The sequence below is a fragment of the Sesamum indicum genome, linkage group LG1 (assembly GCF_026168435.1).
Source record: "Sesamum indicum cultivar Baizhima isolate 11 linkage group LG1, ASM2616843v1, whole genome shotgun sequence".
Lineage (NCBI taxonomy): Eukaryota > Viridiplantae > Streptophyta > Magnoliopsida > Lamiales > Pedaliaceae > Sesamum > Sesamum indicum.
Window position 1 is genome coordinate 3,186,620 of NC_142657.1, and position 23,693 is coordinate 3,210,312.

The window sequence follows — 23,693 nt, forward strand, 5'->3', positions numbered from 1 at the left end:
TAATTAAGAAAATTAGGAAGGACGTAAATGGTATTTTGAGAAAAATTTAATTAAATAAATAAAATAATAATAATATTATATATATAAAAATAATATGTATATATATATAAGTAGAGAGAGAGAGAATTGAGAGTGGAGGTGGGGCCCAATTCCCACCGCCTCACTCCCTCTTTGCCTTTTTTTTTTATTTTAGTTTGTATGTTGTTTTTAATATACACACAAACATATGCACATACAACACACACAGCAAATTGCAATTTTTTGGCGGGAGAAGAAAAACAGACGGAGGTAAGAAAATTGCTATTTTAATTTTTATTAATTTGTGTAATTATATTATTTAATTAGTTCATTTATTAAATATTGATTATATTAAGTGATATACTATTTAATCGGAGTATTTTATGATTTTGACTATTTAAATTAGTACCGAATTAAATACCAAATCGGATATAAAAATGATATCGTTGGTTAATTAGATTATTAAATTTATTAGATTTGAATGTTGCTATAGCCAATTTATATAATTCCATCGAAATTGTTAACCAAATACGCAATTCTACGTATTGTTATTTAAGTAAATTATATAATAGCGAGAAATTGATAAGAAATCCGTAGGAATATTCCGAAAACTATACTTAAGAAATAATATATTGTTAAAGAGGAAGAATAAGGTTTTAATGATAATTTAATTTAAGGATGTTATTAAAAATGATAGTTATAAATGTATAAGGGGTTTAGTTAAATAAATTCCTATGAATCACTTGATAAATTATAAATATTTTTATTGAAGCCTATAGTGTCTAGTTATTGAGAAGAACTAGAACTAAAATTTATATTTCGGTAGAAGTGGAATATTAAAGAATTATTGAAAATCCGTACGAATAAGATTTAATATTATATTTAAAAGAAATTACGATATTCTCGATATATTAATTGTATGTGGTATAACTCATTATAGGATACGGGATGAGGTGAAAGGACTGACAATTAGCGATTGAGTAAAAAGAAACGTTGTGAGGTTGAGGTAAGTAAATAATTAGTATTATCTACATATGTTCTTTTTATTTGTGGTATTACTATTATATGACTTTGTGGTTCATTCTGATATTGTTTTATCTGAAAATATATGCGTGGTGAATGATTTGAATTGATTGATGGCATTGTGTACGTGGAATGAGAAAATGTGTTGAATATCATGTTTGTTGTATGTTGTGTTGTGGGTGTCTGAAAATGAAAATATAAAAATATATTATTTTATGTTACTAGTTGCTTACAAGAATGGTGATATGTGGAAATGAGGGAGTGGTGGAAATTGAATGTAATTGTGGCGTGAATACCCCTTGACGTGTTGAAAAGCCTATAAGGCGAAATGAAATGAAAAGAGTTTTGATGCGATATGAGAAAGAAATGAAATGAAAAGAGCTTTGATGCGATATGAAAAAGATGTGAAGTGAAAAGAGCTATGATGCGAATTGAAAGAGCTATGATGCGAAATGAGATTGATGAGCCGGCTGTCAAGGGGATTCACTTAAATTTATATAACGGTGAGATTGAGTTGATGGGAAAAACACGATATCACCTTCTGGTAAGCAAACTAGGAAAAAAGAAAGTTTAATTGATTATTTTATTGTGAGATAGCTGTGGTGTACTACAATTGATTATGTTGGAGTTAAATTGACTGTAATCCATGCATGTTGCCTACTTGTCATGTTTGGGCTGTGTTTGATGTACATATATAGATAGGGCTGATTATTTACTTACTGAGTGGCAGGCTCATCCCTCTGTTGACATTTTCTTTTAGGAGTAGATTTTGAGGTATCTGACTGTTGAAGAATAAGTCTACGCACTATACTCAGTCAGGTCGGGCCAGTATGCTGTTTCTCCTTTTTGTCAGCTAGAGTACAAATCTTATTTTGTTTATATAAAGAGAACGTAGGCATAGGGATTCACTGTGGCGGATTACTTGTGGTGTTTGATTTGTATATATGATGTTGTGGGTTGATTATGTCATTATGACGTTGGGGTTACGTATTCATATGGATTAAATTATTATGTGCATTTATATTTATAAACACAGGGATTGCTATAAGTATGACGTTTAGGGTAGATATAGCCCTTGTAGCGAAGGGGGTGCTATAGGTTTTCTCAAAAATAGGCTTATTGTTTTCTCTGACAGTCAATCTTCGATCCAACTCTGCAAAAACCCGATTTTTCACGATAGGACTAAACACATTGATGTGAGATTTCATTTTTTTCGTGATATTGTGAGCAAAGAGGTTATTAAATTAGAAAAGGTTAATACTAAAGAAAACCCAGCAGATATGGGTACAAAATGTCTTCCTGTTGAAAAGTTTGTTAACTGTTTCAAAATTCTAAATTTAGCTCCTGACTAATTTTTTTGCAAAGATACAAGTTCTTTCTTTTGCAGGTACATTGGAGCGGGCCCCTAGGCAGTGATGAGAAAAGCCAGATCCTAACTCCGGACCCTATTCCTCTAAAGGACTTGGTCCAAGGTAGAGTGGGTTATATTTTTCTGCCCAAGTTTTAGAGACCCACTTACCTAGTTCACTCGGACGGCCCACTATCCGACCCACGACCCGATCCGGACTGCTCCACCACTTAATCGGGTAACCTTAGTTTTGTGTCCTCATCTTTCTTCTCTCCTTTAACGACGAACTTCTCGGTCTCTCTCTCTTATCTTTTCTGTATCATTCCTCCTTCAAGTCTCTAGCTTCCATGGGAGTCTTCCTTAGCCAACGAAATAGCTTAAGGAAGTACTCTATTGCTGTCCTTATCCAGAAATTTTCACCCCTTTATAATTGACTTCTCCCCTCTCGGCCAAAGACAGAAAAAAACGGAACAACTTTCTTCTACTCTCCAACATTCTTTGTGAATTTGTGACCAAGAAAGAGAGGGATCTGTGCGATCGAGAAACTAAACATGTTGTGGTGTTTCGGGTAGTAGTGCAACCGTGAATCGGGTTGTGGGTGCTGGACTTTTGTGACCGTGTACCCTTTTGTGTGTTCAAAGGATCTGACTTGAATCTGAGCCTAATTGATACTGCAGCATTCTTTTCGTTTGATTTGTTCATATCTTATTAATTTTGTAACTATTATAATTTCTGTAATTATTTTGGCCTATTAAGGAGTTTCGTACTCCATATTCGTTTGTAAAAATTGAATAGGTATTTCTAATATCCACTCTGCAGTGGGGAAAGAAAATGAGGGTGGTGAAGTTGTTGAAGTAAATGAGTGTGGGGGTGAAACTGGTGAAGAAAATGAGGGGTCAGAATTGAGGGGGAGCGATTATGAGGGAAGGGAACAATGAGAGTGCTAATGAACCTAATGTAGTTGATAAAGTTGTCCATGATGAAGATAATAAGGACTCTAGTGAATCCAATGCTGAGGAGGAAAATGATGTCATTGATAATGAGGTTGATCTAGATGAAGATAAGGATTTTGATAATGGTGCGGGAGATAGGCCTAGTTATCCTGTATTTAATCCTGAGGAGACTTATGATCCTATGTTTGAGTTGGGGATGATGTTTAGTAAGAAGGAGAAATTGAAAAAGGCCCTGTATTCTCATGCCAAAAAAACCAAAAGAACCTTGAAATTAAAAAAAAAGATGACTAAATCATGGTGTATGTAGAATGTGGGGCTCATGATTGTGATTGGAAAATGCATGGAATTAAATTGAAGGATGAAGAAACATTCCAAATTAATCAACTTCACACTCATCATTCATGTCCACAAATATTTGATGTCAAGAAAGTGAAAAGTGCATGGTTGAAAGAGAAATATTTTTAAAAGTTTAAATCAGATCCTAAAAGATGTGTGAAGAGTTTTAGGGTTGACATTATAAATGAATTGAGGGTCAATGTATCCAAAGATCAAGCTTATAGGGCTAAAATAATAGTACTCCTAAGGATAGCCCTGAATATCAAATATACTAAATTTTGGGATTATGCTGATGAAATTAGAAAGACTAAATCCTAGTTCAACTATAATTGTTGGGATTGAACAAACTGCCGGTGAAGAAAGGTTTAGTAGGTTCTGTCTGTTTTGGTGCTACGAGAAAAGGTTTCAATGTTGGATGTAGGCTTATAATTGGAGTAGATGGGTGTCATTTGAAGGGATCTCATGGGGGTATCCTTCTAACTGCAGTTGAGGTTGACCACAATAACAACTTGTTCCCAATTTCATATGCTGTGGTGAATAGGGAGTGTAAGGAGACATGGGAGTGGTTCTTGATTGTGCTCAAACATGATCTGGATATAGTGACATATGATCAATTCATCTTCATGTCTGACAAAGAAAAAGAGTTGATGCAAGCATTTGATGAAGTTTTCCTAGGAGCTGAACATAGATATTGTGTCAGACATTTGCATAATAATTTTAAGCAAGATGGATTTAGAGGGTTAGCATTTAAGAATGCTTTGTGGAAAGCAGCAAAGGCATGCACTATGGCTGAGTGAAAGCTCAAAATGCAAGAGAAGAAATCTTTATCACAATCAGCTCATACTGGTTTGATGACAAGCCAACAACACAATTGAGTAAATCAGAAAGTATAAAGTTGTACTGAATAATATATGTGAAGCTTTTAATGGATCCATATTGGAGGCTAGATAAAATCCATTCTAACTATTTTAGGATGGATTAGAGAATATATGATGAGAAAAATGCAGGATAATAGAGATAGAGCTTCAAACAAATGAACAGGAAAAATGTCCTAAAATTCAGATCATCTTAGAAAAATAGGCTGCAAAGATATATGACTGTATGCCTATTAAGGCTGATGACACAAATTATTAATTTTTCTATTTTCATGGAAGCCAGAACTGTTTTGACTTCAGTGCAAGAAGTTGTAGTTGCAGGAAGTGACAATTATCTGACATACCTTGTAAGCATGCTTGTTCTTGAATATACAATCAAAAATTAGATCCAGTAAACTTTGTGCATGCATGTTTATATTGTTTGATGCATATAAGGTTGTTTATGCACCTGCGATCAAACCAATGAGTCATGAAGGAATGTGGGCTGAGTCTTGCATCATGCTTCCTCTACCACCAAATTTTGGAAGAAGAGCAGGAAGGCCTACTAAAGCAAGAAAAAGGAAAACAGATGAACCAATAATAAAGAACAAGAAAAAGGGAAAGACACTTAGCTGTAGAACTTCTTGGTGAACCTGGTCACAATACATCAAAATGTTTAGAAAGGGTACCTTTGCAAATGTCCAAAGTCAAGTGGTATATACATTGTGTATATATATGATTAGTAAATGGCAGGTTTGTTCTTGTTCTCATGCTCATTTTGTAATGCAGGTGGATGACAATGTGCAAAAATTCCTAATTGTCAATGAACCAAATGACGGAAGGGTAAGAAGTATACTTGCAACTACAAACATTATAAGCGATAGAACTCCAAAATCAACATGTTCTTTAATTGTAACAGATGAGAAAAATGAAGGTGGCTTATACAATTGCGTTAAGGAGAAGTAACAAACTACAGTGAGGGATAGTAAGTCTGATTTTTTTTTTCTATTTTTGACTTGTGCATTTACATTTTATAAATGTCTTATGTGTTTGTGTTTAGGAGTCCCAACAAATATCCTACCTCCAGCTCAGGTAGATAATGAAGAGAGATGCAACTCCTAAAAGTGGTATCACTTTAGAAGAAATTCCACCTCCTATTATGGCTCTCTAGAATGTAGGACTGGTCCTTCAATGTTTCAGCAGTTTACAATGTCAAATGCTAATCTCGATTTACAACCAAGGATGCAAATCAGAGCACCTCCACAGAGGAGGGTTACTTTTTTCTTCCACTAGGGTGCAAACCGTTGCAGTTAACTCAATTATAAGGGAAGAAGGACAAAAATTTTTGGATCTAAGCCAGCACAGTCAAATGGACAATTAAGATTCAATTTTAGGAACTTTTGGCAATCAAACATTTTTTTGAAATATGTGCAAACTTTTTGTTGGTAATAACCTATTTTCCTTAAATAGTGCCACATTAGTATAATTTTGAATGTAAACATTGGCATTTGCAATGTTAAGTACCTTTCAATTTTTTTGGAATTACTGTTTATTATGCTATGTTAAAAGGAAATTTTTCAATCCACTATTAAGTAGCTTCCAGTTTTTTCACTTTCAGATTTAATGCAGTTTATGCTGCAATGTTAAATGCAGTGTTTTAGTCCACTGTTAATTCCAGATTGCACAAAAAAAATGAGTACAATTCTTCATAAAAGTGTACTCCTAGCATACATTTGTTACCAAAACTGAAATATATACCTAATACATATATTTTACAATCCACAATAATAACAAATAACCCCCCAAAAATATCCAAGAAAAATCAAATCTTGAAGCCATTTTTCTAGCCCCACCATTAGCTCCAAATGATAAAAAACAACACCATGGCCACTAACTTTTTTTTTCTTATTTTTCTGTTTCTCCTTCTCAGCTCCTCAACATTTTCTTCCAAGCGATTTATCCTCCTCAATAACCCTGGTATAATCACCTTAGTCCTTCGAAAAATTGGGGGATCCTCCCATGAAAAGAATCTACATCCACCATTCTACCATTTTTTTTTTACAAAAAACAGACACAAAAATCAAATTTTCTTTAGAAAAAAAGTGAAGAAAAAACGGCAATACCTTGTAATGTCAACAAGAATGGAATCGACGACCTAGGTTTTCCTCTGTCCATGATGTGCGAAGAACGGCCGATCTCCCATAGTAACATTCAACTTATTCTGTGACAGAAGACATTGGCCCTTGGATGTGCGAAGCAGCTGCTTTTAGGGTTCTTAGCTTTAGTCTATTTGGGGATTTCTTATACATAGTAGGGGAATTAGTTTTTCCCTCCACTTCCACCTAAGCATCATAACGTCGCTATTTAAGCCACGTCACAATTTTTTTTTTTTAATAATGTAGGAATCCATGGAGATCTTTTAGTCAAGACGTTTATTTTATCCTTAGAAGACTCGACTTTTGATTGGTACATTGATCTTGAAGCAAACTCCATCCTGAGTTGGGATGATTTACAAAACAAGTTCTTAACTCGTTTTCATAGTTTTCGACGTACTGTTAGCATGATTGAACTTGCTAATCAGCACTAAAGAAAAGATGAGCCAGTGCTTGATCACATCAATAATTGGAGAAATCTATCATTAAACTGCAAAGAACTTTATCTGAAATATCTACAGTAGAGTTATGCATTCAAGGCATATATTGAAAACTTTGCTACATTCTTCAAGCAATAAAGCCATAAACATCTAGAGAGTTAGCCACTCAAGCACATGGGATTGAAATAAGCTTCAATTGTAGAGAAGACGAATATTTAGTTGATGTTAATGATGATGATGATGATGGTGAAGATGGTGACTATGCAATACCATGAAATTTAAAATTTTTCAATGCTCCTGGATATGAGCATAAACTATCTAATATCTAAAAAAAACTTCTCAATACTCTTGCATATATTAACATAAATTATGTCTCAAGAAAATAATTCTCAATCCTCCTAGATATCACCATAAACTATCTAATGTCTTTAAAAAAAGTTTCGTAATGCTCCAAAATATGAGCATAAACTATCTAATATCTCTAAAAATAATTTCAAATACTACTTGATACGAATATAAACTATCTACAAATTCAAATTGATAATTCCTCGGTACGAGTATAAACTATCTATAAATTTACTTGAAGAACTCCTCGATGTGAGTATAAACTATTTACAAATTAAAATTAAAAGACTTTTTGATATGAGTATAAACTATCCACAAATTTAAATTGAAAACTCCTTGATACTAGTATAAATTATCTACAAATTCAAATTGAAGAACTCCTCAATATGAGTATAAATTATCTACAAATTCAAATTGAAGAACTCCTTGATACAAGTATAAATTATCTACAAGTTTACATAAAACTCTTTGATATGAGAATACACTATGAATAGAATACAAGTGAACTACGTTATGACTTGATCCTCCCAATGAAGTACGTAGGCAGCTTGAGGTATATTTTCAAGTTCAGACAAATGTTAAAAAGGCAAAACATCTCATGAAGAAGAATCAATTCCGGGACATGTTCACTCCTTCACTTAGCTGCAGTAAATGTCCGTGAACAAGTCTCGTAGACAAGTAAAGTTTTATGCCCAATTGAATGATGACAAGTGTTAAACAATATATTAATTATCAATTATATTTCTTTTTAATTTATATTTTGGAATTTACTAAATTAATTTTAAATATAAATAGTTAATTTAATTGATATTTTAATATATTTTTTGTCCTCAAATCAATGGCCTACAAGTGTGAAAATTAAGTATTTCTGCCAATCAAATAATACTTTACAGTCAAAGATTCTAACCAATCAGACGGAGCTACGGGAGCAACTACATGCACGTTCCAATCCAGTCAAGACAAATATTTTTTATATTATCTCTTTGAGGATTACAAATATTAAAGAAATAATATCAAGTTAACCAATCATATCATTTCAAACATATGATGTATTCATCTCTTTAAACTAAATTGTAAAAAGTTAATACAAAAGGTGTTCAAGTGCATAATTATTCTACCTCTTTAACACCTATATAAAGAGATCCCTAGAGCTCATTCAGAATAGACAGAGCTAGAGAACGAAGACTTAAGCAAGTGAAGCAGGCTAAATAATTCTCTCTATGCAGTTTCTCGAGTCCAAGAATATTTAAAGGCGTTCAAGGCATTCGGAATTATATTCGCTAATCCATCGAATTAACGTTATAAATATCCAGATATATTCTTCAGAAGATTTGAGTGACAAATTCACTTTCAATTTCTCAAATTCAAAGTCAAGACTATAACGTTTAATTCGAAATCACTGACATAAACTTTCGAATTAACGTTATAGAAATTCAAATTTAAATCCAAGAAAGATCCAAAGAAGATTTTATTTTTGAAATACATTCTTGAAAAGAAGAATCAAATACATTGTTGAAGAGAAGATTAAGACAATTAAATAAAAATTGCACTCAACTTTACCTACGAATATATATTTCTATTTGTGATAATTTTTTGTGTTTTAATTTTCAAATACCATAAAATTAACACCCACATGTGAGACTCTCGTCTATTGGTGCTATCATTTCGGATATTAATAATGTCTTTCTTCTTTCAATATCTGTTTTGTTTGTCAGACGTTCTGGTAGCTCATAGCTTAGCATGCCATTCTCATGGTTGGCAAGAGGGTTATAGTGATCTTCCCTTAGATGCTCTTGGTCATTCGTTACCGGATATTTCTATTGATGATACAGTTGATTTCCCTCTAAAGAAAATGAACTTTTGCGAATACAATAAACAAAAAATAAAAGAAAAAACATTTTGGGATAATGGAAATTTGTTTTTGGGGGAAATATCCGAAATTTGGGGGACTAAAAATAGAAAAAAAAACATTTCCCAAAATAGAAGCAAAGATGTTGTACGGCAACAAATAAAGTGACTATTTTGGGAGAGAGAGAAAGTTGTAATAAATAGTAGATACCAAGTTTAGAAGATACATTGACTATTTTGTGAAAAGCCAGAAGCTGAGCAAACACCGGAAAAGACTCTGAGTGATCATTCCTCGTCTATTCAACTTTTCCTTCATCGCTAGAGTTTCAGGTCTGATCAGCTCTGATTCTTTTCTTACGAATTCAAGCACCAGGGGCGTTCTACGCACCTGGCGCTACCCATCCTACTGTCTCGTTTTCCTCTATCTTGCACGCTGGGAATACATTAATTGGGACAGGCAAAGAATAAGGAGGAGGAAATATGGGGGACGTGTTGGCATGGGTTCTCTTCTTCGTCATGCTCATTGCCATTATCGTTATGCTGGTTTTCCAGGTTTGTTATTTTTAGCGCAACCCCAATTTTATGGTTTTTTCTTTTAAAAAAAATTGTTTTGTGTGTTATTTTGTATGTTTGAGGTTGTGTTACTGTATATATTTGTGGGAGCTTTTGTTTAATTAGCAAACTGTTATCTCCTGATCAGATTAGGGAAAGTTGGTCAAGTTGTATATTTTAGTCGTTTGATTGGATAAAGTGAATGAATTTGGTTGCTATCTGAAAGGAAGTATTGAATTCCTTGAATGGGCGTGATGCTGATCATCAAAGAAAAGAAAGGGAATCTTATTGGCATGATTTGGATCCTTAATACGTAATGTAACTTCCAACATCCGCATATTTTGCGACTTTCTGCTTTATGTTGAAGATGTGAATCTTTGGGTGCAATTCATACAGTTAAGTCTGGAATTCCCATTGCATAGTTTTCACTCTGTTTTAAAGATGTGGGAACATGTAACTTTCGAAACTTATGGCGGTTGTTTGAGGATTAAGATCTACATGCTTTTCAAAATCAAGATGTGGTTTTCTGGGCTGCATTTGACGGCATGGCATCAGGTCGGCTTGAAATAGAATCTGTACCATAGAATATGCTTAGAGTACCCTGTGTAATTTTGTGATTTGAGTATTTGCTTATGGTATTTAAGTGCATACTAATCTTCAGTTTGGATTTGATGTCAGTTGGTCAGAATATAAATCTGTCAATGAGAATTTAGCTCACATTTGAAAGTTCTTATAGCTTGAGCTTGTGAGAATGGGAGGGCTTTAAAATGTGAAATTTGACAATTGTTTCAACTTTATGCAGCTCATGTGTTTGGCGGATCTAGAGTTTGATTATATCAATCCCTATGATTCCGCAGCTCGAATAAACAGTGTGGTTATGCCTGAATTCATCACACATGGAATTCTATGCTTCCTCTGCCTTGTAACGGGGCACTGGGTTATGTCACTTCTCAGTATTCCATACCTGTACTACAACATGAGATTGTAAGATCACTTAACTTTTGCTTTGCATCTAAATCCACATACTAGACGGATACATACACGCAATCATCTTGTTAGTTTCGGCAACCCCTAAAACACCTGTCTATTGATTGTGCAGTAGTGTGTATGTCTCTCTTTGCCTTTTAGCTTCTCACATTTTGCATGAAGCTTTATTGTGGGCAATTGTTTTAACTCAACTTTAGCTCAACTTGGGCCATGAAACTTTGCACAGCTTTAACTCAACTTTGAATTAAAACCAAACGCGACGAAATTCATGGCTGCCATAGAGGACATGAACAGGCACAAGAGAACAATTTCATAAAACTCAAAAAACGCAATTGGGACTGCCCCAAGATCTTAATTCTTCTCTATCACTAGTATTCTTGTATGTTTTGCCTCTGGGATACAGTGTGGCAGCTGCTCTTAATGAATATACATTTCAGTTTCTATCTTTCTTTTTTTTTTTTTTTTTTTGTTTGAGAGGTTCAGGTGATTAACTGAATATGCTAGAGATTACATACACCACACAAATTCATTGATCTTGTTGCTCAGATGTATAAAATACAGACCGCCCTTTTTCACTCGTTATTTCTTGTACCAGGTATATTCGAAGAGAACAGTTTGTAGATGTAACTGAGATATTTAACTTGCTCAATCGGGAAAAGAAGCAACGGTTTTTCAAGCTCGGATATGTCGTAGTTCTTCTCTTTATCACCTTGTTCTGGTGAGTGAAAAGCTTTAACTCCTTCAATCATCTCAGATTTGCTAATCACATTGCTCATTACTGCAGGATGATTTTCCATGCACTTGAAGACCATCACTGATCATTACACATTTGTTAAGTACTTGTATGAAATATCAGCTCTGCAAGCGGCTGCGTTGTATGTATGGATGGAATGACAGGCTCGTCCAATTACATTTTGCTGTCTTTGTAACATAGGAGTAGTTCAAGATTGAAAATCCGGCTCCTCCTCTAATCTGATTTTTTATTGTAAAGCTGCAACAGTATTTATATTGAATTTTAGGGTTCCTTTTCCCTTTTGTTAGGCCTCCATTAGTGTGTTGTTTAAGTTGCTTTGATTCTTTGGTCGTCCACTGAACATTGTTATCTTTCAAATTAATGTACGTTTTGGTGGATGAACTGTTATTTTATTTCTAAGGTTAAATTTCAATTCATGTATTTGAAGGTAAGAATTTCAAATTCTAATAGCAAATCCTTTTGATTTTTCTGGATATCTTTACATTCCACAGTATTTCAAATTTTCCAGCTCTTGTTTTGTGAATATCAACGGATTTTATATTATTTTGATACCGAGTCATTTGAAATAATTTTTTTAAATTTAAATAATTCCATCCAAATGTAATACGGAGGAGGCAATTGTTACGTAAGAATGATTTAGGTGGGAATGGAATAATTTTAGGAATGGAATAAAAATAGAAAATGAATGATTTTGGTATATCATTCATATGTTCGGTATGCCAAAAGAATAAGAAAGAAATTGAATAAAAACATTTCAAATTGTTCATTTATATGTTTGGTAAATAATAATACAATTAAAAAAAATTAAATAAGGAAAACAACTGCAAAGTCTCAATACATGATAAATATTATTTTGAAATGTTAAATTCAGTATAAGAACATTATATACTTTTTTCTTGTTGTCATATATTTAAGTTTCTAATAATACTTAATATTATTTACAAATTTTACCATACATCTTAAAAAATAGAATAATGCAATAAAATTTGTTTTGAATGTATATTTGGTTATAAATAAGGGGACAAAAGCAACTATGAGTTAATGTCCTGCGTTTTCCACATGTGGGCCGAAAAATACGTCTAAAAAAAGTTTGTCGACGCCCGAAGGGAGCTAGTGAGGCCACTTTGGTTGCCCAACGAAGTTTGGCTCCAGCTCCAAGCGTACTGGCCAGCGCGGACTTTCAGGAGGAGTCCACGAATAGTAAGGCCAACAGGGCCGCAAACCCCACGGCATCATCCTCTATGTATGGCAGGGGATCCTCCTCTGTCGGGATACACAAGAGGAAGTTGGTAAGCCTTTTTAAATATTTTTAAGTTTTATCATTATTTTACAAATGTTATGTTAACTGTTTTGATCTTCTACAAGAGACAGAACTTGGTCGGACGCCTAAGCAGATGGACTTGTTCCCCAGATGCTATAAGAAGAAGGCCAATGACTCGAGCTGCCAGAGAGCGGCTGAGATGGTGGTAAGTAAATTACAAATTTTATTATTATTTTTTATTGATTTTGGACTTAAGTTCTAAAAAAATTATTTGTTTTGCAAAAGACGTTCGAGAAGTTGATGGAGGATCATAGCAGCCCACGACCAATGACTCCGAGGCCCCAGTCAAATCAGAGGCTTCAATGGCGATGACTGAGCACTAAGTGTGGTTGGCTGCAGTAGGGGGCAAGAACAACTTGTTTGTTTTGCAAAAGACGTTCGAGAAGTTGATGGAGGATCATAGTAGCCCCGACCAATGACTCTAAGGCCCAAATCAAATCAGAGGCTTCAATGACGATGACTGAGCATCAGCTGTGGCTGGCTGCAGTAGAGGGCAAGAACAATGGCCTTGTATTCGGCATTGGTTCTGAGGCTTACGCCACAGCAAACCGGACCTGCACATCACCATCGCCACCCTCACTACCACCACCACAAACAAACATCGCAATGGAGGACATCGGCCGGCTAAAGTCGATGATGGTTGATATGATGGTGATGATGAAAGAAATGCGGGTCAGCTCCTCCACTGCGTGACCATCACAACCGTTGGCCTCCACTACCGCCCCAGCCCCATTCGAGCCTCCGATAGATCGACCGTCCACGAATGAGGAGGATATGGACGTAGAGGGATTAGATTAGACTTTTCTTTTCAAAAAATTTGTACTTAAATAATATTTTTTAATAATATAATATTTTTTATTAATTATTTATGTTTCATGATGTTTATTAGATTCCATTATTTTATTTTTATTTATTTAAAAACTTCAAAAATATAACTAATTTAAATTAAATAAAATAATAATTACAATATATAAATTAAGTTATATACTAAAATTTATTAAATATATAAATTAAATTATTTATTAAATTTTATTACATATATAAATATGACCATTCCAAACATAATTACTAAATAAATTCCAAAAAAGTATTCCTAAATTGCCTAAGACTGTTCCTAAATGAATGCCAAATGCAATCTCTAATGTCATAAACATACCATTTCAAAAATCGTGCCTAAATATATTTTCTTCATAAATACAATGAGTTCCAATATTGTGTCCATAGTATTACGAAGACCATTCCAACTACGTTTCACAAAAGTATTTCTAAATTATCAAAAAATCGTTCCTAAATGTATGCCAAATACAATCTCTAATTCATAAGGATACAATTCCTAAGACCATGCCTAAATATATCCCCATCTTAAATACCACGAGTTGCAATACTCTTTCACAAGTATTACTAGGACCGTTCATACCAAATTATTTCATTGAACCGTTACTAATTTCAGACCGTCCCAATAAAATAAATTATATTCTCATATTCAGTTACAATACTAGGTAGTCAAACACTCTATACTATACCCGTGCCTATTTTGGCACAGTTTCCTGTAAACCGTTCCTAAATTTTTATAATGCCGTCTACAACGCAGAACACAAACCGTTTCTAAACCGTTCCTAATATCGACTCAAATTAATGACCCTATTATGAATCATTCCAAATGTTAAAAAAAAACGTTCCTAAGTCCGTGCCAGTTCCCGTATTTTTTTGTAGTGACAAAGTACTTGAGTTTGTAGGATAATCCTACACGTCAAAGAAATAGTGGGAGTTTGGTTTTATGCAGTTTCTCATAAATATCATTTGTAATTTCATTTTCTCTAGTGACTATTTTCCAATCTTTGTCTGTTCGATCACTTGGATTACATTAGAATAGGACATAAGGAGAAGAGATGTGCGACATCAGTTAGAATAACCTTGGAGTCTTATGATTTGACATGGACAGGTTTGTAACTTCATGTAACTGGAATATTTGATTTTTCAAGGTTATACGGAATATGACTCAATAAAATGAGCTGAAAGAACAGTGGGAGTTTGGTTGTTTTCCAAAATATTTGAACGTTGTGCACAAAATTCTCTATAAAAGGAATTAGGTTCCAAAATAAAGGGTTAACCTATTCAAAACTCAACCACAGTAGACATATGAGAAAGTTTAGATATTTTGACATCCCCTAAGGAGTATGAAAATGTTGTTCGACGCACTAGACCTGTGCCATAGGTTGCCCTAACATTTGAGAGTCAGCCCAAAACTTCTAAATTGAGGACCTTGAGACAGTGCATCGAGTGTCCTATAGAGACTTGCACTAAGTATTGCAGTCGTGTTTCGTCGGTAGGAGACGTAAGTCGTCTACGCAATTTTAGTAAGTCAATTGGCAAGGTAGTCGATTGACTAAACTGACTCGCAGGGATCGTCATATGGAAGCCTTGATGGCTTGGTCGATATGAATTGAATTTTCGTTTCTGATAGTATGGGATTAGTTCTCGAACTTGAGGAATCATTGCAGTTGTGTGCATACAAAGACTATATCTTGAATCTAGCAAATGGTGACTGTATCATGAGATATAGTCATCATAAGCCTTATCCAGTATAGTCGGGGTACGTAGCCAAGACAGTGAATTCCAAGAAAAAATCCGTCCCCTGTCAATATTGTGACAACAGTATCTCCTATACGCTCCGAGACCCGTTTAAACCCTTCAAATCTGTAGCCATAGTGACAAAATGAATGGGTTTCTCTTGTCAATCAGTAGGGTAAATGAGGACTCGAGTTATAAGTATAAATGTCTAGTCCAAGATAGGAACGGTGTCCATTCCATGCCTAGACTAAGGCCGGGAGATGGTTGATGGAAGGACCATACTCTTATGAAACTCGAAACTTAGATGTTCATGCCACTATTCAGCAAGTATCTAATGCCATGGACTGTTGCTAGACGGTTACCCATGGTAATGAGCCATTTATAGTTATTGATTAATTAAAAATAATTAATTAAATTAAATTTAATTAATTGTATAGGTCATACACGGCCAAGTCTAGCTATGGGTGAACTTAAATAGTCAGATGCTTATCACTGGAATGTAATGGAATTAATTTGATTCATTCCGGAGGGAATGGACTAATTTAATTGGATTAAATTAGTTTTTTCATAGAGTATAAAAGATTGGATCATTTAAGTAAATATTCATGATTGGATTTTCCAAAATATTAATTAATTAGATTAATTAATTTTAGGTTAGAACTTTTAAATTAATTAAATTAATTTAATTGGACTTGGTTTGATTTATAAATAAAGAGAGAGAGTGGGCTGGGTTCTTTTAATTAGATTAGAGGATAGATTTTATTGATGGGCTTATAATTAAATTAGATTAATTAAGTCCAATTGGATATTGACTTGATTTATTTGAATCAAGCCTGGTCCATTAAAAAATATTAAGCCAATGTCCCGATTTGATCTACTCTAAATCAAAAAAGGAGATGACTTCTCTTGAGAGGGAGGTTGGCTGATTTTTTTACTTCAAAAGAGTCTAATTTTCGGCCATGATTGAGTGGTGGTGAGAAGTGGTTTAGCTAATCACTTAGCATAACGTCAAGTGTGAAAAAGATTAGGTGTTTTAGATATAATTGTATCTCTATCTCACATGCCAACACACACATTTTCCACTCCCTTCTCTCTTATAGAATTCGGCTCTGTCCTCTTTGTCTCACCAGCGAGCCAAAGATTCTCGATGAAAAATCCTAGTTCTTTCATGATTTTGAAATAAAGAAAGAATGTGGAAGATCAATCTTTTGATTTAATAATGTGGTAATGAACTTCTCTTCTTCATGTTTCTTTTCTTGCTACTATGAGGAGGAGACGATCTCCAGTGGTGGTGTGGATGGTTTAGATAATCTCATCATTGAGATCTAACTATGAAGAGAGAATTGGAGCAATGTTAGAAATCAGTCGAAGAAAAATTACAAGGTTAAAGTCCCATTTTATTACAATGCACCCACAATTTTTCTCCTTGTTCTTGACTTAGATTTTATTTATTGTCCACTAAATGCTCAGATAGATCAAGCGTATATCCCTTAATTGGGTTATGTTATGCTTGTTTATTGTTTTTCTATTTTTGGGCTTCCACCGCGCCTCCTGAACCGATTCACTTCCTAAAGCAGCAAGAAGGCGTCACCCTCAATCTGGGCGACAATGACCATCGTTTCTTTAGACAATATTCGTCGTCACGTCGCCCCACCATATGTATATACTATATGTAATATATATATATATATACATGTAATTATGTATACATATAATATTATATATATGTAATTTTTTATTTTCGTAAAAGTAAAATATAATTTAAAAAATTGATATACTTTTTTTCATTTTGATATTTAATTAATATATTTTATAATAAATATTATCAAAATATTTTTAAATTAATAATACTTTATATTAGTTAATACTATATAAATAATTGGTGGAGGAAAAAATATTATTTTAAATTGAATGATGAAAATAAATACTTTTTTAAAATTTTTAAAAAATAAAATAGAAAATTTAATTTTTCAAAAATTTAAAAACAAAAAAAAAGTATTAATTTTTTCTATTAAATACAAATGAATGTAACTTAGTAAATAATAAAATTAAATGTCACATGGCCACTCATGCCATATCACATTTTATTTTATGTTTAATTAAAGTCATGTAATTATCACGTCATGTATAATTAGTCAATAAAATTATTTTTCCCAATTTGAAATGCCACGTCAGATTTCAATGCCATTTTCTGGCAATTCGGACAAATTAAATCGCACCACTACTGTCATTGAAATCGAGCAGATTAAGAAGTTAAATGATCATTTTGAAATCCTAAAAGGTTAAAGAACTAAAATGAAAAATGACTAAAGTTAGAGGACAAGAAATGCCTTTAACCCTTAATTTAACATGAGTTGGTAGTTGAATGATATTTTTGAAATTATAATAATTTTGTGTAGTGATGTCAAAACTACCACTTGGAGTTTCAAAATTCTCTTGCCTTTATAATAGTGTATATATATAGGGATAATTACACTCTCCTCCCTGAGATTTAGTGCAATTACACGTAAACCCCCTATATTTGAAAAATTACATCTAGCACCCCTAAGGTTTAGTTTTGTTTAACAAATAAGTCCATCAATTAGTCAAACTTCATCGAATTTGTTGATATTAATAAAAAATTACAAAAAATTTTGTATTTACCCCCAATTAACTTCTTACTAACTTATTGCATGCTAAATAAACCTTTTTATGATCAAATTACCCTCATATGTATTAACGTATTAATACATGTAAGGAGGTATATCTTGATCATTATAAGGGTAGTTTAGACCGAAAAAAATAGTTTGAGCTACAATAAATTAATAATAAGTCAATCGGAGGTCAATATTAATTTTTATTCAATTTTTATGTTAGTATCAATAAATTCAATTAATTTTAACTCGCCGAAGAACTTATTTGTTAGATGAAAGCAAACATCAAGGGTGCTAAATATAATTTTTCGAACCATAAGGGATTTACGTATAATTACACCTAATTTTAGGGGAGGAAAGTGTAATTATCTTATATATATTGTGAGAAAGGGTTACATCTTTCAATATGGTAGCATTTAGCAACTGCAAGTTTTGTCCCCAACCTCACACTTTGAACCAGATCTGCAACCGATGCTGATGTGACTAATAAAAAACTAAAAAGTTTCTGGCAAAGAAAGAAGTAATAATGCAGCTTGGATGCAATATTTTAAAAAGAGAGATCATGTGGCGACTGACGAATTATTTCCGAACAATTGAGGGCTACTCTATAATCTGTGGTCATTAAAGTAATTTGTATTCTTGATCCTGATGAGCCTTCCTGTCCAAACATATAAACCCACCTCAATACATGGGTTCGCTTTACTTTTTTGCTATGGCACGATTCTTGGCATGATCTTGATTCACTCATCCAGCAGTTTTTGCAGGGCCCTCGACTTACAAATATTATGGAAACGGACAAGGTTGCGGTTTTCCTTTTAGATGGGCAATGGTGTTGGCCCTCTATCACTGACACTCACTCCTTACAGCTCTTGCAATCTCTTCCACCCATCCATGGAGGGGCTGATCGTATCCTTTGGCGGTCAAGAGATACATAATTAACAGTTGCTATGATGATTCGTTCACTACGGGGGGAAGGACCCAAGGTAGGCTGGTCTTTACTATTGATGGGCCGCTTCAAGACCCCTAGACATACTTTTGTATTATGGCTGGCGATCCTTGGTAGACTCTCTACTATGGATAAGCCTTGGTTGGCTCATATTAATAGTTCCTACATACTTTGTTCTGATGGTGTCGATAAGACTCATGATCATCTTTTTTTTCGCCGCACTTATTCGTGTAGCTGTTTGACGGTGATTCGACCTATACTTCGATTTGATTGGCCCAACCAAACTTGGGCTACTGACGTCTTATGGGCTGCTTGCAGATTGAGAGGCAAACATTATGTTTTTACGGCCTACCGTGCTCTTTTCGCCTCGTGTGTGTACTATATCTGGCGTGAGCGCAACATTAGGCGATTTGATGGACTACATAGAGATACACGCACTGTGGGTGAGTTGATGGTTCGAGATGTGCAGCAGAGGATTTTTAGTGTAAAATTACCTACTGCTATTAGCACTTGTGCGCTTTATCGCTTATGGCGAATTTCTTGGCCTGTAGAGGAAACCGCATAAATTAAGCAAGATGTATTGTATTATTATATTTTTTTTATTTAATGAAATTTACCTTTACCGGATGAGTTGGCTTGTTGGGCTCCCAACCTCTAAAGTAAATGCTTGTGTGTCTGGATTGAGTTGGTTAATCAGCCTAATTCAAGAGGGTAAACATAACCTAATTTAATAGCCCTTAATCAATTTTGAGATAATGGCAACAACCTCTGTCGAGGTTTGGCCTAATTATTCATGGATTATCCCAATTTAAAAAAATATACACGATACTCTTGTTATTTATCATCGTATAATAAATAGATTCAATCATAAATTTTATTCATATTAGTACAAAAAAAATGAATTATTTCTCCTAGAATATAAAACGCTATGATTTTAAAATTATATCAAATTAATACTATCTATAACAATCAAACAAATTCTATGTGAATAATTAATTTAGAATTGATTATACTTAGACACCCCTTTAAAAATAAAAAATTGTACTTTCTCCTAAAAAAAATTTGAAATTACACCCTACACCCCCTATGAAATTTTTCATTTAAACCTGATCCTCTTCTATTAGAGTTTAGATAAAAAATGTTGATGTTAGCAAAAAGAATTATATAATTTTTATTTTATCAATTTGACATTCTCATGTATATTTTTAATTTTATAAAAGAATAAATATAATATATATATATATATATATATAAAGTGAGGTTAACATAATTACATTTTTTCTATTATAAGTATAAATATTTACATGGGAATGGAGGGGCAAAATTTGAAATTTATGGAATTTTTTACTAACGTCAGTATTTTTCATCTAAATCCTAACTAAATGGTATTAGGTGTAAACATTGAATTTTTAAAGGGATCATGTGTAATTAACATATTAAATTAAGTTTTAATTAAAATAATCAACATTTATCATGATTTTATCTATTACAAAATAAATTACTATAATTTTTACTTATAGCTAATATTTTGACATTCCTTGGAAATTAAAACAACCTGTTGCGTAACCTTTGTTGATTAATTTTTGCCATAATTTTATATTTTAAACTACGATAATTAACCATAACAAAAAATTATGTTTCGTCTAATTTCATAGATTCATTAATATCAACATAAAAATTGAATAAACATTCCATTTTATTCTTGAGTTGACTTAGGAGGAAGAAAATTTTACAAATAATTCCCTTATATATATATATATATATATATATATATATATTTCAATACCTCCAAGCATGATAACTCCCGGACGGCAATGGTCGACAGAATTGTACATAACTAGGCATATATAGCCATCTAATTTCATCACATACATCAGATTTCTAGCCCATTATAAAAGTGGGCAATTTTTCCAAGAAAGAAAGCAAAATCAATAGCCAGAAACCCTAAAAAAGGAAGGGTTTTTGATCAATCTTGAAAGGAGAAACATATGTAAAACCTTAAAAGAAAAAGAGGGAAAATCAAAGTAAAAAAGAGCCATGCATAGTTCCATTTAGATAATTATGATTAGCAGCTGTCCGAATTCAGTTCTCTTGATTGCTGTTCATTTTCTCCATCAGTAATTCTTCTCTCCATCCTTTGATCACCTTAGCTATAAACTCTTCAATTCTGCCCTCCAAATTTTGGTCGTATTCTTTGAGTTCTTCGTCATCGTCTTCATCAGTATCATCGTCATTATCATCATCGGTCCACTCTATTTCCGAATCATAACCATCTGAATCATAAAAGTCATCGTCATCCTCGTCACTGCTCATCTCATCCATTGTCTTCTCTTCCCAATCTACTTCATAACCAAACCCTAAAAAGTCCGAAATCCCATCAAAATCTTGAGCCGATTTTCTATCATCTCCAACAAGTACTGCGCAGAAGACAACATTGAAGACAGAAAATACGAAACAACGACTACTAAAATCGGCATTCGATGAGAGTGAAAAGTAGAAAACTAAGAGTAGGGTTATGAAAAACAGCAACAAGAGTTGCCAGACAAATTTCATAACCTGATTAATATATAAAACTTGCACTACAAGAAAGAAAGCTGAATGTTTCCTTGTCATAAGCGGATGCCTATTTATAGATTGTAATTTCATTACATCATATTACAACATTTTCCGGGAAACTTAATCTCTGAGTAGTATATTCTTGAATACGCACATCACTGGATTTATTCCAGGTATTAACCATTTCCAGACTAGTTTTATACTAGGAAATTTCCAGTTATGACTTGTCATTGTCAACTTACGCTCACATTTTGGGGAAAAAGAAGCGTGTCGACGTAATAATTAAACGTGGGAAATTCTTGTCTGTCTGACAAACTTATCACAAAATATATATATATATATATATATATATATAAAGATATTAATGTCAACTCTTGTTTTAGTTTTTTATTTATTTTTAACATCAGGAAATAAATATTATGTTAATGACATGTGATGTGGTCGAGGTTTTACGAATTGATAAAATTGAGAATTTTACCTACGGCACAATTATACACCAGATGAAACTCGATTTTCGAGGGAGGTCTTTTTGCAAGAAAAATAGTCACTATCAATTAATAGTGCTTAGCTTTAAAAAATAATTATTTTTATATTTATAGTAGTGTTGGTAGTTATATTGTGTGGTGAGTTGCATTTGTTTAACATGTGCCTCATATATGTTAAATTACTTTTTTACTCTTGTAGGTTAATATTTTTTACCAATATACATCAACATGTGATACCCTTCTAAAAATACTGATTTACATTGTTGCTTAAAAAAGTTTCAAAATTATACTTACAACCCCTTAGAAAATTGTCTGTTTACGCCTGACCACCTCTCGTTAGGGTTTGGATGAGAAATATTGATGTTAGCAAAAGAAATTATATAAATTTTTAATTTTGCTCCTCATTTATATTTTTATGTTTATTTTTTTCACTTGTAAAGGGATAAATATAATATCTATATATGGAGTGAGGTTAATGTCATTATATTTTTTTCTTATACGGGAGTGTTAAATAGGGGGTAAAATTAAAAGTTTGTGTGATTATTTTGCTAATCAGCAATTTTTGTCCAAACTCTAATGAAAGAGGGTCAGGTGTAAATAGTGAGTTTTTTAGGAGTGTGAGAATTTTGAAACTTCTTTGGGAGAAGTGTAATTTCGCATTTCAAAGGGATCTAAGTGTAATAACCCTAAATATTAACATACAATGTTTTTTCTTTTTTCATAAGCATTCATGCACTGAAAATGTTTTTAAAACAATTGCATTTTTTTCAAGAAAATTATATGATCATTATACATCAAAGTAACATTGTTAAATTCTTTACAGAAAACGAACAAATTATATTTTTTTAAACCAAAACTATAGAAATAATTAAAATTTAAACACTGGTAGGGTCAGCCACCGCTTAAAGATCACTTGAGGATTTTCAGTAGTTGTGTATATTGAAAACTACGTTCGCTTCACGTACCAGATTATAATTGATTATGTTAATTTATACTTAACATATTACGAGCAATTTTCACTAATAAAATTAACATTACTCGTTTGAAATTCTTACAACGTATTGAAAATAAGTCCAGTTTTTATTTTTTATTTGGATTTTGGGTTGGGTTTGTGGACCTATAATCCAATTAGCATTTATATTTGAGATAGAGTTTGAAGTGGTCTAATTTGATGTTGGGATAAGAACTCCCTTTGAGATAGAGTTGAATAGGCTTAAATATATTTTTATATCCTATATTTTGACATTTTTGACATTTTTATCCTTTATCGTTCTAATATACAAAATAGTCATGTAACTTTTTGACAATATGCAATTCTGATCCTCTTGGTGTCAGAATTTGCAAAAGTCACTAGAATAACTCATGTATCTCACGTGGTTCATTTAAATTGTTGCTTTTTGTTCTTATTTGTTCACTTTTGTCAACACGGGCGAAAGTTAAATAAAAAAAAAAGGAAAAGGACGTGACTCATGATTTATTGCTGCAATTTTTGCAGAATGAGGCATCAAAAGACCAAAATTACGAAATCTCAAAAAGTTATAGTTCATTTTTGAAATCCTTAGAAGATAAA

The 23,693-nt window shown here is 33.0% G+C and overlaps 1 protein-coding gene and 2 long non-coding RNA genes across 4 annotated transcripts in view; 1 reads left to right on the forward strand and 2 right to left on the reverse strand.

The window, feature by feature from the left end:
• LOC148789329 (uncharacterized) overlaps positions 1–23,693 on the reverse strand; it is a 90,134-nt gene that overhangs the window by 47,782 nt on the left and 18,659 nt on the right. The window lies entirely within an intron of this gene.
• Positions 4,726–6,899, reverse strand: LOC105155697 (uncharacterized). 2 transcript variants are annotated; one of them, XR_002288038.2, is made up of 2 exons: positions 6,656–6,899; positions 4,726–5,094 (listed from the first exon to the last, which is right to left on the reverse strand). It is a non-coding gene; the product is annotated as an uncharacterized LOC105155697 (long non-coding RNA). The 2 variants fall into 2 exon arrangements; XR_016066583.1 differs by lacking the exon at positions 4,726–5,094 and adding an exon at positions 6,176–6,576.
• LOC105155703 (protein cornichon homolog 4) lies at positions 9,535–11,998 on the forward strand. Its single transcript, XM_011071627.3, has 4 exons — positions 9,535–9,870; positions 10,673–10,854; positions 11,453–11,575; positions 11,642–11,998. Exons 1-4 carry the CDS (start codon positions 9,799–9,801, stop codon positions 11,673–11,675), a joined length of 411 nt encoding a protein of 136 aa, XP_011069929.1. The 5' UTR covers positions 9,535–9,798; the 3' UTR covers positions 11,676–11,998.